Here is a 20,659-nt window from a genome sequence, read left to right as displayed (position 1 = left end):
CTAATCTGTTCTCTATTTCTATAATGTTGTCGTTTCAAGATAGAATCAAACAGTATGCAACATTTTGAGATTGGCTTTTCTGACTCAACATAACTCTTTCAATATTCATCCAAGTTGTTGCTTATATCAATAGTTCATTCCCCCTTTTTTGCCAAGTAGTATTTCATGGTATACATGAAATATATACCAGTTTGTTTAACTATTTATCTCTTGAAAGACATCTGGAGTGTTTCCAGGTTTTGTTATTATGAATAAGCTGCTCTAAATGCTCGCATACAAGTTTTTTGTGTGAACCTAAGTTTTAATTTCTTTGGCCTAAATGCCCAAAAGTACAGTTACTGAGTCACAGCAGTTGCATGTTTAATTTAATAAGAAACTATTAAACTGCTTCCCAGAACGGTTGTGCTATTTTACATTCCTACTAGCAATATACGAGCGATTCAGTTTCTGGGCATCCTTGCCAGCATTTGCTGTTCTCACTATTTTTAACTTCATCCATTCTGACAGATGTATAACGGTATCTCACTATGGTTTGAATTTACACTTCCCTAATAGCTAATGATGTCGAACACCTTTTCATGTGCTTCTTTATCATCTATATACTGTATCCTCGAGTCAAATGTCTATTTACGTCTTTTGCCTCCTTTAATTGGATTTTTAAAAAAACTGTTGAGTTTTAGAGTTCTTCATGTATTTAAGATACTAGTCCTTTGTCAGGTATGTTTTGAAAGTGTTTTCTCCCTGTCTGTAGCTTGTTTTTTCGTTCTCTTAATAAGGTCTTTCCAGAGCAGAAGTGTTTTTTTTTCAATGTTGACCAGGTCCAATTTACCAATTTTTCCTTTTACGGATCATGCTTTTGGTGTCAAGTCCAAGAACTCTTTGCTGACCCCTACTTCCAAAATTTTCTCCTTTTTTCCCCCCTAAAAGGTATATAGTTTTACATTTAAGTTGGTGACCCATTTTGAGTTAATTTTTGTATAAAAAGGTTTCAAGGCTTTTTTTCTTTTTTTTTTGGGTCCAAATGTTCCAATATTATTTGTTGAAAACACTCTCCTCTCTCTATTGAGGAATCTTTTGTACCTCTGTCAAATACCAGTTGGGCATATTTGTGTGGTTCTATTTCTGGATTCTTTATTCTGTCCCATTTTATTTATGTTGATTCCTCTACCAATACCCCACTGTCTTGATTACCACAGCTATATAGTAGGCCTTCATATTGGGTTAAATAATCCCTCCCATTTTACGCTTCTTTTTCAAGATCGTTTTAGCTTCTAGGGCCTGTGCCTTTCTGTATAAATTTTAGAATACATTTGTCCATTCCTACAAAAACCTTGCTGGGATTTTTGATAGGAACTGCTTTAAACCTGTAGATCAATTTGGGAGGAGTTGACATTTTTACTGTGTCAAGTCCTTCAATACATGAAGACGGTGTCCCTGTCCATTTATTTAGGTCTTCTTTGATTTCTTTCATCAGCAATTTTCAGCACACAGATCCTGTACATATTTTGGTAAGTTTATATCTAAGTATTTAATTTTCTTTGTAGAGATTATAAACGGCATTGTTTTAAATTTGGGTTTCCACAAGTTCGTCGTATGTAGAAATGTGACTGATTTTTTTTGTGTTGATCTTGTATCCTCAGACCTTACTAAACTCACTGATTAGTTCCAAGAATTTATACATAGACAATCAGGTCATCTGTGAATAGGGACACTTATTTCTTCTTTTCCACTCTATAGACCTCCTGTTTTTCCCTCCTTGCCTTATTGCAGTGCTAGTACTTCTAGTGCTATGCAGAATAGCAGTGATGACCCTTGCCTTGTTCGTGATCTTAGAGGAAAAACTTTCAGCCTTTCATCATAAATATATTAGCTGTAAGTTTGTTGTAGACGCTCTCAATGAGACAGTTCTATTTCTAACTTGAGAGTTTTTATCATGAATGGACATTGGATTTTGTCAAACAATTTTTTTGTGTGTGTCAATAAACACAAAATATGATCACATTATATTTCTTCTATTTTTTCTTTAGCCTGTTGACATGGATTACATTGATTAATTTTCAATACTGAACCAGCTTTGCATATCTGAAATAAAGCCCATCTGGGCATTTTTTTGTTTTTCTACATACTGTTGGATTGCTAATATTTGGTTGAGCATTTTTTCGTTTAAGTTCATGAGAAAGAATGGTTTGTAGTTTCCATTTCTTTCTTTGTCTCGTTTGGGTATCAGGCCTTATAAAATCGGTTGAGAAGTGTTTCCTTTTTTTTTTTTCTGATAGAAACTATAAAATTAGTGTTAATTCTTTGAATTCTCTAGTAAAACCATCTGGGCCTGGAGATTTCTTTTTTCAGAAGCTTTTCAATTGTGAATTCAATTTTGCTTTTCTGTTTCTAATTTCTTGAGGTGGGAGTTTAGTAGGCTCTCAGCCAGCATTGCTTGAAGGGGAGGGAAGAATTTCCCATGACTAGGCCACCTGGTTTGCCTCTGGTGGGGAAGGAAGCCTCTGAGCTTTACAGATGAAGACTGCTTCCCAGGCCAGGCTGTGAGGTGACTCCTCCTGTGACCCTACCTTCTCTTCATGGAAGGGAGGGAAAGCGTCTCGCTGGTGGCTACTTATGGTCTGTCACTAGGGCTTCTCATCCTTTCTGCCAGTTTTGCTGGATTCATCTGGTATTGTTGGCAGAAGTCCCACTTGATCTAGCGGAAGAATGAGCCTACATGGGCCATACTGTGTTACCAGGTTGGAAGCTGAGAAACACCATGTGTAGGTCCCCTTATTCTGCTGAGTGGAGGGTTGTAAGACACTCTGCTGCTGTGCTGTTCTGTTAGCTCTGGATCCTACAACGATCGCCTTCCTCTTTCTACCCTTCAGAGTTCTTCTGACTGTCTCTTGGGTTCTTTCTGGGTTTTGTAGTTGTTCTTAACCGGGAGAAGCAAGGAGAAACAAGTCTATGCCATTTTGTTTGGATCAGAAGTATCATTATGCACTTTTATAGCTGGAAAACAGGCTCATGGAAAGAGTAAGTGACTTATTAACAAATCAGAGAAAAATAGTCCCAGAACTAGAACTCAGACCTTCTCATTCCTAGGCCAATAATCTTGCCACTACATATCTATTGCTTCATTAGTTTAAGTAACATAAATTTTTAAAGAAACAAAAAGTTAATGAGCTTCAATTATGCTTGAAGATTAAAGCAACACATAAAAGAAGCATACATTACTGAGTAACTTAAAAATTATACACTAAAAGGATGACAGAATATAGTAAACACAAATGCTAGTACAAGAAACTAACTAAATTAAAAATCCCCCCCCCCTTTAAAGTGTGTTTTTCCAGGACCTAGCAGCTCCAAGTCAAGTAGTTGTTTCAATCTAGTTGCGGAGGGCCCAGCTCACAGTGGCCCATGTGGGGACTGAACCAGCAACATTGTTGTTAAGAGCACTGTGCTCTAACCAACTGAGCTAACCAGCCGCCCCCAAAATCCCTTTTTAATAGCTATTATTTGAACTCTATAAAAATAGTACCTATATATTAATTTAGAAAGCCATTATTAATAAAAGCTATTTTAATGGCGAATTTTTTTGTTTTACCGTGAATTAAGATAATTATATTTTTATAAAAGACTTCATGGCCAATCACAATTTAAAAAATTCCCTTTTCAATTAAAATAAAGACTTAATTGGATTTTTCTTTTGTCACTGTAGAGTGAGTTAAAACATTATTGATATAGACAGTGAGTGAATGGCTTCATTTTCATGAATCAAGAGCATGCACAGGAATTTTTTCCTACCCAGTTCACAAGGGGGCTTCTCTGGCAGGAAGCCCCCCAGCTACCCTAAAACTCTCCCAAACTGTCAGACCCTAAGTCTGGCCACGTGTCCTGCAGGTGACTGACTGCATTACGATGAGACAGCAGAGGGTTTTGTTTTCAGCCTGCTGTGAATAGTTTTCCATGTTTGGAACCCATTTTCATAGTCTTTCTAGTTTACAGAACTTCAAAACACTACCGATGCTTCAACAGAAGCAGTGGCCAAGGAATAACAAGTAATCCTGGAATATTTTACAGGATGTAAGTCAACAGATTCAATTTAGCTTTGACATCCCAATGGACGAGCACAGAAGCAGCCTTGTAACAGAGGACTTAATTATTAAGTATTATCTACTGCAGAGTCTTAGCTATGTTCTTAGCAGCTAAAGATTGCTCCAACATAGAGTAAATGAGATTAGGCTTTGAAAAGACTATACATATGGCAATTACACACACCTACCTTTCTCTAAATATGCCTCTTCTAACCTTGGCTAAAGAACACCCAAAACACAAAAGGTCAAATACAAACGATTCTGGTTTTCCTCTAATGCACACACCTATACACTTATGGTGATGAGAAAAAGTTTATGATATGCATCAGACTCAGAGAGGAACACACATTTTTTTTTTGGCTAACCAGAGGCATTTAAAAGTATGTTTTCATAGGGAGTTGTAAACCAAACTCTAAGAAAAGAATTCAGTATTCTTTCAGCATTACCAAAATAAGTCAGAGTGTCAATTTATCATGACAAATCTTCACTTAGGGCCCTTCTTTTTCCTTTGAAGAAATACACTAAAATTTAGAAATAAGACACGTACCTTCTGCTCTTGTACATTATCAAGTAAACTACCAAAAAAGAGCCAAATGCTTTCAAAGGCACGTCTGCAGAAGAAATAAAGATAAGGAAGCCATAATGATAGCTTAATGGGTAAAGGATAACAGTCACACTCGATTCTGCCAAAAGCAGACCTGTAGAGGTTCAGACACGCATCTAAGAATCAGCTCTGTCTGCCAACATATCAAATGCTCAGTGCATGCAATTGGCAAGAAGGCCCAAAGACCTGCCACTAAGCCTGTCACTGTCACTAGTGAGGAAAGACAGACAAGTTCCCCAGATAGCTAAAACTGCGGAGGACCTTGTCTCTAAACGAAAGCTAAGTATTCTTCCCTTAAGAGAACTTATGCTATCAGCAATTCACTTGCTGAAACAACCTAAAATGATTTTCCTTGATTAACTATACCACAGAGGATGTAGGGATTTGGCAATACAGTATTACTTGGCTTTGGCAAATAATGATGGCATCCTGTATTATAAATGGCTTTTCTCAAGATGGAAGCAAACTATTTAATTATTGGACACCCACTGTATACCATAGCTGTTAATAACTGTCCCAAGTAAGTCACGCTGTACAGGCAAGTCACTGCAGAGTAAGGGAGTGTGACAGGACACTTAATTGTCTTTAGGTCGTACTTCTATGAAAAATAACAAGATACAGAACAGAATATTCAAAATTAAATGTTTCCTTTTCTTTTCAAACGACGGCCCTTTTCTTCTGAAAGTGTAAAACATAAGACTGTCAAAGATGAAAGGTATTTAGATTACTTAATATTGAGAACTTCTAAAAAGCTGGGGGGCAAAAGTTTTCCATTTCCCCAGAGAACCTGTTTGAAGATCCAGCAGCCTATTTTGACTTGCTGTGATGCTTCAGTCTGCTTCTCACTTGGAGTGATATATGGCACACATGAGATCAAGAAAATTCAAATTAATTTGGAGCCTTTATAAAATCCCTTGAGACTTCTAGAGATTTTGCGAAATGTCACAAAAACAGAGCTGGGAATCACTCTCCAGTACATGTCTTTTTGGTTCATTTATTATTTAGATCTGACCTACTTTCTAAAAGGATTTAAGGAGGCTGGAGATTTTCTCAGTATGGTGCCAAGCAGAAAAGGGGGTTTGATAAAAGCTTTCTGGTAATGGTGTTCAGAGTTATAAACTTTCTAAAGATAATACTGACAAAGATCCCCTATACCAGGAAACAAAAACAAGAAAATGGGCTCTGAACATAGTCAAACACATTTACTCTAGACATAAAGAAGACCCTTCTGATTATAAAAATAACATAAGAATGGAATAGATTACATAACCATAAGTCCGTCTTGGCAGTGAAAAGCAAATGCCTCTCCCTTGACAGATCATTTCAAATAAGAAAAAAACCTGGTGGCATCACATCAACATCAAAAAGTTGGGAAAGGGGGAAAAGAAAGGCTCTGAGGTGGGTAGGTGTAAGAATACACACCTAGACAGAAAAAAGGGTATGGACTCAAAGACTGACCTACCTGGGATTTTGACAGGAGACTGTGCTAGGTGGCAAACAGGCACGCGAGGAAATGCCATTTATCTATAAGTAAGGCTGGTAGATGTGATTCAATTACCTCAGCAGTTTACTCCTTTTGGCCAAAAGAACACACATCTTAAAACATCACTGAACACTAACATGGTAGACATAGAGCCCACTTCTAAAAATTTAAATTGTAAATATCTATTTATAGAAAACTGACTAAAAGACCTGGGCCAGGTAATTTTAAAATGCTATTCTGCAAGCTCTTTTGGTTTATTATTTTAAAATTTGGCACCCTACTCTAAATTAAATCAAGACTGAAAATATTTACCAGCAATACTGCTTCCACAGTTCTCTGTTAACATAATCTTAGTTTAGGATCCAGACACATGAAAAGACCATTGAACTTTTTTAGGGATTACGAAAATAAACCCAAGAATATCACAACTGATTGTTCTTATTTATAAACTTTTTGTTCTTAAATGATAGGCAAGCCCAAATAAAACAGTGAATCACATGAGGGTTTATCTCTACCGTTAAGATTTATTGCTCTTATTGCCACACACTATCACAGAAATTCCCCTAAGTGTGTGCTGCAAGTGACAATGGGTGTGCCAAAACGTAGGACCTGTCCAACCCCCACTGGGGGTCTATTCACCCCGGTGACCCACACAAATCATGTCATTTTTATGTGTCATAAAAGACAACAAAGGGTGGGAAATAAGGCCCTTGGCTTCCATGGAGTTGAATTCCTGTTTTCTGGGCTTCCCAAAATCTACATTAGGGACTTTGGAAAATAGGTCAGATAACGGTGTAAGAAAAGGGGAACTTCTTTTCTCTCCTTTCCCTAACTTCTCTCCTACATATTTTTCTGTCAATTTACTAAGAGATCTTCCAAACGAAGGTTGTAAGGCAAATGCCCACAGGGGTGTAAGAAACCGCAGGATTCAGTAGGTTCAGTGAGGCCGTGGCGGGCAGCTCCCCCCAGAGCTCTGGCTGACTATTAGTGCTGGCAGAAATGCGGGTACTGCATCAACACACGCCTTTCTGTCACAAGAATGGTAGAAATCCAGGTGTGTGTGTGTAAAATATCCTAATTCTTAAATGCTTTTCCTGTGTCTTTCTTTTTAGTAAAAAGAAACAGCTGAGAATGCCTGGAAGCAGTGACTTTGTGAGGAGCTCTGCCTGGATTCTCCAGGGTACTGAACCTGAACAGCTCAGTCTGGAGGTTTATTCGGCCTGCAAATAAAGATGTGGCTTCAAATCTTCTTGGACTAGTGGTTACTCTGTTTCTATTTTTACTTCCACAATGAACTTCACTATGTAAACACAAGGTGAAAACCTATACACATACATATTACAAAGAACACATTTCTGCCCTTAGCTACAAGTAACTGTTGCTTTCCTTTATTGAGTTCCCAAAAGAGAAAACATTACGTAATTATTTGCCAGAGATAAATGATGCATGCATGGTTCACTTTTAAAATCTTTTACAATTAAGGTAACACCACAATAACAAAAAAAAAAAAAAATTCAAATTGTTTTTTACTTGACATCACTAGCTTATGGGGAAAAAGCCAGTAATTAGCTAGACATAATGAGAAGAATCTGCTTTGTAAATCCGAAAATATTCAAGGACTCACAAGGTTAAGAAGAAGGTACCTGGTAGAGAGTCTCCACTAGAATACGAAGCAGTGGCCTACAATAGGTATAAAGTAATAGATTTTTGAAATGTCCGATCTAACAGTGTCCCTGGGTCAGCCTTGGAGTCTAAGTCACTTTATGTTTTCATGGTGTTTTTACCTCTTCAATCTACAAATGTGGCAACAGCGAGGCTCTTTCCTTATCTTGGTTCAGAAGGCCAGACTAATGCAGCTGCCACAGACAGACCCTTTCTCCTTCACCGATTACAGAATCATACCCACCACAGCAGGGCTGCTGCTGATGGTGGAAGACTGAATGCCTTTCTTCCGGCTAAGTAAGAAGCACTGAATTTAAAGATCACAGAGAATGACCTGTGGAACTTTTAAAATTGTTTATAAATTCTGCTTGCAGTTTGGAGGTAGAATTCACATTTTTTGACTTGACAAATTATAAACTTCTTTTGCAAGGAAATATCCTGCACTGTGCTTTAAAGTCTGAAGACACGCCAAATGCCAACAGCCACCTACCACCTCTACTGTTCTGAGTCTTGCCCTTGAACTGAGAAAGGACAAGCAGAGACCAAAAAAAAAAGAAAGAAAGAAAGAAAAAAGAACACACTACAGTATTTCCTCTACTAAAACTTTCCATTTGGCAGCTGCATTTTCAACACTATGGAAATGAATCTCCCTGCTTTTTCTAGTGACCTAATTTTAATTAAAAATGCTCTCTATCAAGAGACTGATGCCCGATATAAAGGAAAAGTTGTAAGTGAAGCAGAAACGAAGGGGTACTTCTCACAGGCTTTTGGAGGTAAGTTCTTAAAAATATTAAATAGCACTAATATTTTTATTTTCAATTGTTCTTGTTATGGAGTTTTTTTTGTTTGTTTGTTTGTTTTTTTTTGTATTTTTGCTAAGCAGGTTATGGAGCAACAAATTTTGTTCATTTTCCCCAAAGTACTTTTGAATTACAGAAAACGTTTTGAAATGTGAAAAATGGCATTTAAGGTGTTAGGTGGAGGGAACATGAAGAGTTGTCTTTGTCTCTCTAGCAGATCAGATTTTCACTATTACTAGCCTAATCATTCAGATTTACAACTGATACAAATCACAGACCTTAAATAATTAATTTTTACCATTAATTACAGGGTTGTTTTAGAAATAAATAGGCATAGCACTGGGATTAATATAGTAGCATATTTAATTAAGAACCTTGACTCTTACCAGAAAGGCAGAGTTCTGACACTAAAAGTTCTCACCCAATCTAATGACCTCTGCTTATAATTTCCTTAGAAAATACAATAGAACCCAAGGCCTAAGAAAATAAAATTATTTGTAAACATACAATAGTTTTAATCAAAATGGCATATAGCACTGGCTTGGTAAAGTGCTTGGCAAAGGACAGATATCCAATAAATATCACTGAATTAAGGTGTGCATCTGAATTAAATAATCACCTTGTTTAAAAACAAAGTAAAAGACAATACCGAAATAGTTTTTGCAAAAGAAAATCATTACGTGCTAGAATCGATTTTGCAGTGCTTAACGGTACCACAAAACTTTATCCGAACATTTTCAGTGAACCAGGTTATACCGTTGTAACAAAGAAGAACTGGTTTTGCTTGCTTTTACTTTTTTGTTGATTCAAATACCAAATTTTGGATTAAAAAAAATTGCTCAGAACCCACCTTACAAAATATTCTTGGGACATTTCATAATTAAGTCACAAGTAAGCATACACTATACAGAAAAACAGATTCCAGGTTACCACTTTCCCCTCTGAGATGTGTGTGAAGGCGTAGAAATCAAAGGACCCCTGAGACTGGTCTTGGGGACAAGCACCTTTTAAGAGAAACACACTTAGTGAGGTAGGTTGCTTACAGCAGGCGCTCGCCAAATGCTTACTGAAGGAACAGTGAATAATAGAAGCGTGACTTCCAAAGTGGCCTGTGAAGATTAAGTTTCCTGTGATAAGATCAGAAATGTACAGATCTCATATTTGCTTTTTCAGAAGCTGGTCTCTATATGGAGAACTGTCCGAGTACCATTTCCTGAATAGAACATTTTCTCTCAGCAGTTTCTTTTGATGTGATTGATGGGAGAGATTTAAAATTACTGACCCAATTATTTTATTGTGAGTCCATTCGAATGTATTTATTCCTGAGTAAGTTTTATTACACTAGATTTTTTCCAGGAAACTGTCTGCAAAGTCTAAGTTTTAAACTTTTAGGCAAAAAGTTCTTTATAGTAGTTTCTGGTTTTTAAAAAAATGTGTGTTCTCAACCTTTAGTTGCAATATATACGTAATAATTTCTAATACTGCCTATTATGTCTCCTCTTACTCTTTTTGTTGTTGGATCAGTCATGTTATAGGGGAGAGTTTCATGACAATTTTGTGGATTTGTTCTATTCCAATTTCTACTTTCTGCAATTAATTTCTATTCATCTATATTTTCCTTCAATTTAACTCAGATTTCTCTTTTTCCTCTCTAACTTCTTAGGTTAGGTGGCCTACATGTGGTAATTTTTATAAAATTTTAATATGTACTTGAAAAAAAATGCAAATTCTCAAATTTCTGGAAGCGGGGTTCCTTATATGTTCATTAGTTCAAGCTTGACTGTATTGTTTAAGTATCCAACAACCTTAATGAAATGTCTGCTTTGTCAATTACTGAGGTGGTCTGTTAAAGTCTCCCACTATAATTACGGATTTTTAACATTCTATGTATTTCTGACATATACTAGGTACAAACCACCTTGGAATTGTTTTATCTCTAGATAATTTACTCCTTTTATCATTGTGTGGTAGCTTTTATCCCTGATGATGTTTTTCTACATTAGAACCTATCATATCTGATTAACAAAGCTACATCATCCCTGTTTGGTTGGTTAATAGTTGCCTGATATATTTCATTCTATCCCAACTTTCAACCTTTCTAGGTTTTCCAGTTTTAAGTTTTCTGAAAACAGCATTATTGGCAAATTGTGTCTTGAGCCAATCTCAGTATCTGTCTTTTAACTGGCAGGTTTAGTTCATTTAACATTTGTTCTAAATACTGCTTTATTTATGTCTGCCATTTTATTTTGGGCTTTCTATTTCCCATGGTTTCTATTTACTTTTTTCCAATCCTGGTTCGTACTGGTTTAAAAGTTAGGACATCCTATTTTTGTTCTGCAGTGGTTACCCTGAATCTTTTGAACACGCATAGCTTAATTGAAAAGTCTATGGTGAATCAGTTTCTCTCTTCTCAGTTTTGGGATGCTTTCGGTTTGAAGAACTTCTGTGTCATTGCTGTCTAGTATTTTTGCTTTACCTTTTTAATACCACTTCTCAAACTAGTCATTTCATTGTTTTATACAGTCAATATTTATTTTGATTTCCCTCCTTTTTTGCTCATTATTGTTTTCTTAAAACTCAGTTGTACGAGGCACATTTCAAATGTTCAATAGCCACATGTGGCTAGAGGCTACTTTATTGGACAGTGCTGCTTCAAAAGCACATACAGCAAGGGGCTGTTGGAGACAAAAGTCCTATTTTTGTTGAGAAAGTCTTTATTTTGTTCTCTTGAATTACTGAATTGTTGGTTGTTTTTTCCTCAGTACTCCGAAATTTTATTCCACACTCAGTAGCCGCCACTAAATATATTGTTGTTGGTCCAGTTGGTGCTCTTTGTAAGCAATCAAACAGCGTTTGGTTGTTGCTGTCTCTTTGCTTTTGATGATTTACCATAATGTGTTCAGGTGTGTATTTATTTCTATTTATTATGTTTAGGGACTTATTCTACTGCTAAATCTGAGAATTATCTGGGAAATTCTCAGTCATAATCATAATCTCTTCAAATACTGCCTCTCTCTAAATCTATTTAATCATTCTGAAATTCTTTTCTGTCATGTTAGACTTTCCAGTTTTATCCTGTCATTTTTCATTTCTTTCCTATTCTGGGATGTATTCTGGATACTTTCCTTAGATGTCTCTTCAGTTTCCCAATATGGTTTCCAGTTGTTGAGTCCAGGCAGAGAATTTATCTCAATAATTAAAAATTTAATTTCTAGAAGTTCTACTTGGTTAGTTTTCATACCTGTTATTTTATTTTATAATCTATACCTGGCTAACCCTTCTGTTGTTTTGTATACTACCTTCACTGACTATTAATTATTTTCTTGTGCAGTTAGTACTTTTGGACTTATCACTGAGGTTTGTCACTGAGATCCTGGGGCAATTTGGGTTAAGGATGTCTGGCAAAAGTTCAGGATTGATTTTCAGTTAATTTTTTGGCCGGGGTAAGAAATTATACCAAACGAATGGTAGAACTTGAACTCCAAATCTGAATGAGGGAAGGCTCCCGGTTATCATTTTTCGGGGAGACGTCTTCCCTCTAACTCACAGCCCGGAATGAGACAGATCGGCTTGCCTGTCATTTCCCTCAGTTGCTGGATCTGTAGCTTTCTAATTTATTAATATGTAACTCTGTAGGGGACCTGGCTGTATGCTGGCATGTGTGTCTCAGCTTTAACTATGCACCTCACGAAGGTTCAAGTTTTTGTATTCTGATCCCATGTGATCATAATAGAGTCCTTACATTAAGGAGAGCTCCCCATCCCTAAAACCCCCTAACAACGGGCAGCCAGTGTCAACTCACAAGCTTTCCACTGTAGTTTTTGGTCTTCACTTTGATGCTGGCCCATCACAATGTCTGCTATTCCCTTTTTGATTAAACTATTCATTTAATATTTTATATGGCATTTCTAAATGTTTGTAGGAAGATGTTCGGTCATGATATTGCTGGATAGAAGGTAAAGGATATTTTCCTTGACATACCTAAGTCATAGAACTCCTAGAAGTTCAGAGTCTACAAAGAACAGTTTAATAATCCACTTAGTAAAATGGATTCTATTTACAAATGAAAGGAGAAGATCAGCAGATTGGTGGTAATGCATACGTTTACACAGCAAAAGAATTATGTTTTGTCAACTAATCACAGATAAAATTAATGCTCTTATTAATTTTTTTTAGGGAGACTAAAAAATTACATTAATACAAAGTTTTAGCCAGGAGGGTACTATGTATTCCAGTATTCTGACAAAAATGAACACCATGCAGATGGGTACTAGACTTATTGGAGTGATCACTTTGTAAGTTATATAAATGTCTAATCACTATGTTAGACACCTGAAACTAATACAATATTATATGTCAACTATAATTTAAAAATTATTTTAAAAAAACGAACACCATAACCTACTGATCAGAATTGTTTCTGCTGAGTTTTAAAAAAATTGTGCCCTCTAAGAGTTCCCATTTTAACATATATTTTTTTCAACTTGTTATACATTCGGCTGCCTGATAATGTCCTTACATCTGAAAATAGTATCTGTAAAGATAAACAGAGTCCCTAGTTTGTCACAGTGCTAGTCAGAAAGGATGGGAAGAAGCATCACGCTGTGGGCTTTGAGTAGAAGAAAACCTGGAGAACAAAATCCTTATGACTCTTTCACTAAGATCATTTGGCTTAAGTCCAAGATAGAGACACTCTATAATGTTTTATATTTGTAAGTGTTTGACAAGATACCTTCACATACATGATGCCCTTTTACCGTAAGACAAGCAGGTCACATCAGTGGTTTAAGTGATTTAGCCAAGGTTTCAGTCAGTAAAATGGTGAAGCCTGGAACAGAATTCTTGTCTGCAAAGTGAATTCCATGCCAAGAGTGTCACCATGGCAAAGTCACCCTGAGGGATATCTTCTGCAGCCTTTCTATCTAGAAATCATTTATAAATTTTAAAAAGGAATGACTAAATGGCAGGTATAAAAATCTAATCCAAAGCTTCCCAAGTGCTTGTTCGATTCAGGTATGGCACAACCAAAGGGTGTGTTTGAGTATGGATTCATGCTTTAGACCGGAAACGTCCAATATGGTAGCCACCAGCATCATGTGACTATTTAAATGCAAATTGATTCAATTAAATAAACTAAAAGAAAAAAATTTCCTTGGTTGCAATAGTCACATTTCAAGTGCTCACCAGTCACATGTGGCTGGTGGCTGCTATGTATGGGACAGTATGGATACAGAACATTTCCATCATCAGAGATCTATGGGACAACTATGCTCTGGAATGGGGATGGATGAAGCAATTTTACTGTTCCAGCGGAGGAGAAAGAACAATGACTTTGAATCTCAGCAGATCTAGATTTAAATTCTGGTTCTGTCACTTATAACCTTTGAGACTCAAGCAAGTTTATTAACTTCTTTGGCACTCCTATTTCCTCATCCGTAAGTTGGAAATTAGAAATAAGACGCTGGGAATATCACTTCTGCTGGGTAACTACAGAATCTGCAGTCTCCCCAACCTTCACTGGAGCCCCACTGGGGTCCTGTGGCTGCCAAAGGCCCTTGCACAGTATATAAAAATATACTCCTTCGGAAAGAGTCAAGAAATCACCAAATCTAAGCCTTTGGCTAGAGTAAGCATTTTCTCTGTAAGATTTTACCTTTTCTTGGGGGTGGGGGGAGAAATAAGTATTTTGTATAAATAAAAAATAATAAAACAAAAATAAACAATTTAGAACTGAAAAAAAGTTATAGTTCAATTTTCTATTGTAATAAACTCTAAAACCTGATTTGAGTGAAGGAAGCTGGATCTGAAGGTTAAACTTGAGTAAAATGGGTCAGGTGTCTTGGTGGTATTTCCCACAAGAAAACGACAGAAGAGCAGCTACAGAATCAGGTATAATTACCTATATACACAATCAGCACTAATTAACTTTTTATTTAAAGAACAAACCCCTAAACAACTCAATAGCTTGCTGACCTGACAAGACTGCTTTCCACTTTTAAGACAAAACAGACAAAACATATTATTTCTCAAGAAAGGCCTCAATACTTCCAGAATCATTTTATGCTGTCTTGTTACTTCTACCCAATATAACTATTCCTTTAAATATTTTCTCCAAGCTCTTCTTCTAGACTGTTTCTAACATACCCATAGTGTTGCACTTGACCTTTTCGGGCCTTTCTCTGTCTGAAAACAAGCTGATGTGCTCTTGAATTTCTAATTAGCAATATCAGAAACTTTAAGGCCCTTAGGAGGTGATTCAGAACCTCCATTAATCAGGGAATGGAATGACCTGGTTAAGTGAGTTTTCTGTTTCACCAAGAAAACCTTTGTTTCAACCCCTTGTTGAAAATCTCTTGAAAATAATATGTGAGTATACTTTTCTACTCAAGAATATTCTGATTAAGATAATAAACACTCCTGATGATTTAAAGCCTGACCATTACAATCAATTAACCTATGATACTACAGTGGGGTTAAAGTTGTAGAATGGTGACATTTTTATGCTGACCCCAGGTTACACTCAAATTATGTGCTGAATTTTCACCAACTAAAACATTAGCTTATTTTCTTATAATTTGCTTTTTCTTCTACACATGGAATACAGAACTATTTCCAGGTAATTGAGGCTCAGATTATATTTTGGTTAATTATGGTTCGATTATATTTGTGTTATGTTGCACTTTCAACTTTCTAAGAAACTTGTGAAAGAAATATAGTATGATTCACTTCAGGCTTATGTTAAATGGTAATTACATCTATGGGCCTCTGATAATTTTCTCTACTATTTTAATTATCAAAACTTTTCTTAGACTCAATATCTAGATTAAGTTTCCAGGTATAGTAAATAGCAGAATTAAGCCAATTTCTCTTAAAAAAAACTGAATTTGTGTTCCTTTGCAGAATTTCCCCTTTAACAGAATGTTCAGCACACAGAAAACAGCCCCTGAATAATTCTACTGTTAACATTAGTTTAAATAAATTCATCTGAACTTACAGATATTAAAAAGCATTTCCAGTATGTCCACAGAAATGAAAATCTCTGAGAGGTACTCATCTGGACAAATAGTTTACTGAAATGTCAAGAGACAGATTCTATTTCACTCTGATACTTAAAAGTGAGCTAGGGAGAAGAATTTGGGGCTTCTAGCTTCCAAACAGACCTTGGCATTTTTCATTCAGGGAATTAAAAGATGCATATTTCTAGTAGCTTTTTGTATTTTATACTTCAGACATTCCTTCAATACTAGTTACCTCCTAGTGAAGTGAAATTCAAACAGTCACTTTTACTATTTAAGTCAGAAGCAACATTTCTCTCCAGTAATGTCCTTAGATGAGTTACAGGACATGAGATGAGTCCTCACTCATACCTTCAAAATACGGGAACCAAGTACCGAATACGTTTTAGTACATTACATCTTGAAAGGGCCGCTCTAGCTTTGCTGACTGCAGCCAGACATTCTTAGAGTCTGTAAAATGCCTAAAAGGATCCTACACTAATCAGCAGGAAAAAAGTTATCCTCACTCTCCAATGGAGTAGCTGCCACTCAACTCTGAGTCTCAGTTGACTTAAATGCCTGCTGACCCCACATAGATTATTGTGCCATTAACACTAAAGTACAGGATCTCTTCGCCCAGTGCTTCACCTAACAGATACTCAACAGGTGGAAAAACACCACTATGAGGGCAAAGATAGTACTTTCTGTGTGGACAGAAATATCAGTCCGCATCCTGTCTCTCTCAAACTGAGTTCTGTCTCAGGGGCATGGGCAGCCAACAACTGTCACAAGAAAACATAGGGTAAAATGTATCTTCATAAAACAAACAACAGGAATATAATGTAATGCTACTATATAGAATAATATAGTTAACTAAAATAATGTAAGTTACTGTATATAAAAGTGTGTTTCAATTTTAGAAGCCCATTTTAAAAGATTTGATCTTACTGAGAGACTTATTTATAACTGTAAGAGTATAGACTGAAATTTTTTGTAACTCCAAAAATAATATGCAGATAGAAACTAAGTCGATTTTAATTGTAAATATATGAACTGTAATAAAACAGATATACTCACAGCTTGCATTTCTATACAGAAGAAATGGTTCATGGAGTTGAAATTCCAAATCTTTATTCACTGGTTCAACTAGATTGTGCATATTCAATCGATTCACAATGGTAAAACCATGGTAAGGAGAAGCTGACCTTAGAGTTAATAGAAGAAAAAAATCTGTAGTTACTGTTTGCAGAAGTGTTATTTCTTTATTTCCACTTCAAAAAATACATTATTGCATTACACATATTATTAGCACTTAAAAGTGTAAACAAAAAATTTAAGTCCGATAACCCTTCTCCTCTCAGAAGCTTCCTAGAACTCAGTCCCTTAGCAAAAAGGCACAAGTCCTTGTTAAGGCCTCAGGCTTTAGCTGATGCCCCTGTACCCCCTTCATCTACCTCCTACATATCCTCCCTTCCTCCTCCTGCTCCAGCCACACTGAGAGCATCTTGCCACTCTCCCTACAGACACGCTTCCACCTAAATAGCTCTGCGCAGAATCTAGTTACCTCATTTCCCACAAGCCTTTGTTCAAATGTCACTTTCTCAATGAGGTCTACCTGAGAACTCCTCTTTTTAATACTCCCAACCTGCTCCCAAGTTCAACACCACTAACCCTCCTCTTTCTTTTTCCATACTATTTACTTATTAGTTTTTATACTTACTGTCTTTCTCCACTAGAATTTAAGCTCCATGCAAATTGGGTTTTGCCTTATTTTTTTCCCCCAGATGTATCCCAAGATAGACCCATGGATGTTTAATAAACATTTGCTCAATAAAAATGCAATTTATCTTAAATATGATACAAGATTGGTTATAATGACCGTCTGCCACTACAATAATGATTTTTCCTGTGCCCAATATATCTTTCCATAGTTCTCTTGAGTTAGAGAGAAAATGTCTCAAATCCTACATTAAGAATTGTCCTTGGTTCCCATATCAGGATGGTTTAGTACACGATTCTTTAGACATTCTTCACATGTATGTGACACTCCTTTTTTTTTGAATTTTTATAAGAGTTTATTGGAGCCAAAATGAGTACATATGCCAGGAAGCAGTATCTCCAATGCTCCCCTGTAACATGTTCGTCTCTGTGTACATGGGAGAGATTTTATAATCCTGTTCTACAGATTAGGAAATAAACTCAGAATGATTAAAGCCTGTGTCTACACAAATAACACAACTAGGATTTAGCTTTAGGTTTTCTGACCCCAAAATCCAGGTTTCTTTTATGCTAAGGTCTCTGCAAAGTGATATTCTGACATCCTGATATACCTTTATCCAAAGTATAAAAAATGTTCTCACATTTCCTAATTAGTTTCTTTGATCTCCTTTTATTAGAATCAATACCTAATAAGCCTTCATAAATTTTATTAAGGCAAGTCACTCGCTACACTAAATTTCACATTTTCTATAATTAGTTGATCTGTACTGTAACAGTAAGGCCAGGAAAGTACTTTCCAAGTATTACAGATACCAAAGTTCTAACAACAGTTGAAAAGTCTCTAGTGATTTATAATGTTATAAAGAATAATGAAGGTGAAGGATAAAGGCATTCCCCCCCCAAAAAATTTAGAGAATATTTGACAAATTTTTATTAACATCAATGGAGAAAGGCAATCATTAAAAGGTAACTCACAATACAAAAAATAAAATAAAAAAAGGAAAAGAACCAGATATCAGTAGTAATTCCTGCTGAGTCCCTAAGCTTTAGAAACCAAGGAAAGAAACCTGCCCCAGTCAGAGCAAGACCTGAAAGGGATCTAGGAAAATAAGGAACTCGTGACTATCATATCCTGCAGCTCCTAGGGGCCACACAACTTGTAATTAGCAAATCAATCATGTTTTAAGATAATTAATTCTCAGAAAAATTGAAAATAAAAAAAGTGCAATTATGCAGGCTTTCTAAAGGAATCTCAAACTAAAAATACACATTAAAGACAATGTACACAATCCAGAACTTTTGGGGGAGGGTGGGAAATGGGACAGAACCAGAGCCATAGAAGATAACCTCTCATTTCGTAACCACAGGGACAGTGGGACTGACCTTTAAACTATATTGTTTTATAGAGTAGTCCATGTATTATATTTTTCTCAACTATGTATCTTCTTTACTTCGTTTAAAATATGGTGTTTGAAAAGAGGAAGGCATCTGTTTTAGACTCATTCATTAACAGAAAATGTTTTCTATTTCAAGATGGCTCTGCTATGTTCCTAAGTAAGTTCTAGTTCTGTCCATCACGAATCACAAGAAAGCTCACAGAGGATGCTTGGTTAGGATCTCAGCTAGGATGAATGAATACCTGAAGGGTCAAGCTGAAAGGTTCCAAAGACAAATGTACAATAGGGTTGAACCACTTCATATGACATTGTCACCATTAGATTAAAAACTACATATATATGCATATATATAAAAAGTTTGTTATAGAAAGCTTACCTTCGATATACAAATAAGGTCCCTTCTATATCAGTCTTCTCCTACAATAGACAACGAGTCAATTAGTTTTTTTCTCCCATAATCCAACCCCAAATATTTCCAAAAGAGAAGAAATACTTCATGTTTAAGAACAACTTCTTTACATGGGATATGAAGTACAGCATAGGAAATATAGTCAATATTATAATAACTATGTATGGTGCCAGGTGTGTACTAGACTTATTAGGGGGATCTCTTTGTAAATTACATAAATGTCTAACCATTATGCTGTAAACCTGACATATAAAATAATACTGAATGTCAACTGTATTGAAAAAAATAAAAAGACCAGCTCAACGCTGTTTCAAAAACGAAACAAAATAAAACAAAACAGTAAAGATCAACTTATTTATTCTAAAATTAATCACTTTTGAACAGGTCAAGTAAGTCTCTCTCTCCACAACTACTGTTACCAGATTTTTTGGTATCCTTTCCATGCTATTGATGCATAGTAATGTACATGCAATGTTCAATCCAGCAACATGCCTGTATCTGCAGCCTTTTTCTTTTACAAATTTTAAAGGAGAAAAATCTAGAATTAGCTTTCACTTTTTAAAGCAAAAAAGTTTTAGCCAGATTTTTAATTTTTTTAAAAATAAATTTTATTGGGGAATATTGGGGAACAGTGTGTCTCTCTAGGGTCCATCAGCTCCAAGTTTTTGCCCTTCAATCTAGTTGTGGAGGACGCAGCTCAGCTCCAAGTCCGGTTGCTGTTTTCAATCTTTAATGGAACCAGCAAACTTGTTGAAAGCTTGTGCTCTAACCAACTGAGCCATCCAGCCACCCCTCCGGAAGCTCAGCGGCAGCACGTTGTCTTCAATCTAGTTGTGGAGGGTGCAACTCACTGGCCCATGTGAGAATTGAACCGGCAACCCTGTTGTTCAGAGCTCACGCTCTAACCAACTAAACCATACGGCCTCCCAGATTTTTAAATTTTAAAGAAAGATCCTTGGTATAGCAATTTCTTCACTTGTAAAGTTTCTCAAATTTAGTAGGGGAGAGAAAAGAAATTTTATCTTATAGGATACTTTGTTTCATCATTGGGGGATTTGGGTATACTTTCATTGAGTATCAAATGTGGTTAGTTAAGAATTACTGTCAAACACAAGTAGTTTGTTATTTTTGGAACTTTGTTGAAGCATCATGAATACTGAAACAATATTCTGGCTTAATATAATTATTGTAGGTTTTACAAACAATTAAAAAAACTTTTTTAGCTTAAAGTGAAATGTTTTGATTAAGAAAGTACAACTCACAACCTTCTTTAATTTGCTGTCACAAGAGTGTATTTAGGTCTTAATACAGTGACAATATCTTACAAAACAAAAACAAATAACCATATTAGTCTGCATTTCAGTCCAGATAGGGCCCAAATATTTTAATGTAATCAACAAATTGTTAGAAAACTTTATCAAATTGAATTTGTTGGGATAAAAAATTTTTTTTAAATTATCATCTTGATTTCTTCTAGGAGTATTGCCCTAGTTTATGTATCATCATGGAAC

The 20,659-nt window shown here is 35.9% G+C and overlaps 1 protein-coding gene across 1 annotated transcript in view; it reads right to left on the bottom strand.

The window, feature by feature from the left end:
* DCP1A (decapping mRNA 1A) overlaps positions 1-20,659 on the bottom strand; it is a 49,283-nt gene that overhangs the window by 26,832 nt on the left and 1,792 nt on the right. The window contains exons 2-3 of the mRNA XM_081073062.1: positions 19,116-19,156; positions 16,701-16,828 (exon numbers count right to left, since the gene is read on the bottom strand). Of these exons, the coding sequence (XP_080929188.1) occupies positions 16,701-16,828; positions 19,116-19,156 (169 nt within the window). The remainder of the gene's footprint in view (positions 1-16,700; positions 16,829-19,115; positions 19,157-20,659) is intronic.

The sequence above is a fragment of the Rhinolophus hipposideros genome (genome assembly GCF_964194185.1).
Source record: "Rhinolophus hipposideros genome assembly, chromosome: 14".
Lineage (NCBI taxonomy): Eukaryota > Metazoa > Chordata > Mammalia > Chiroptera > Rhinolophidae > Rhinolophus > Rhinolophus hipposideros.
Note: the sequence above shows the minus strand (reverse complement) of the source record. Positions and strands in the feature narration are given on the sequence as shown.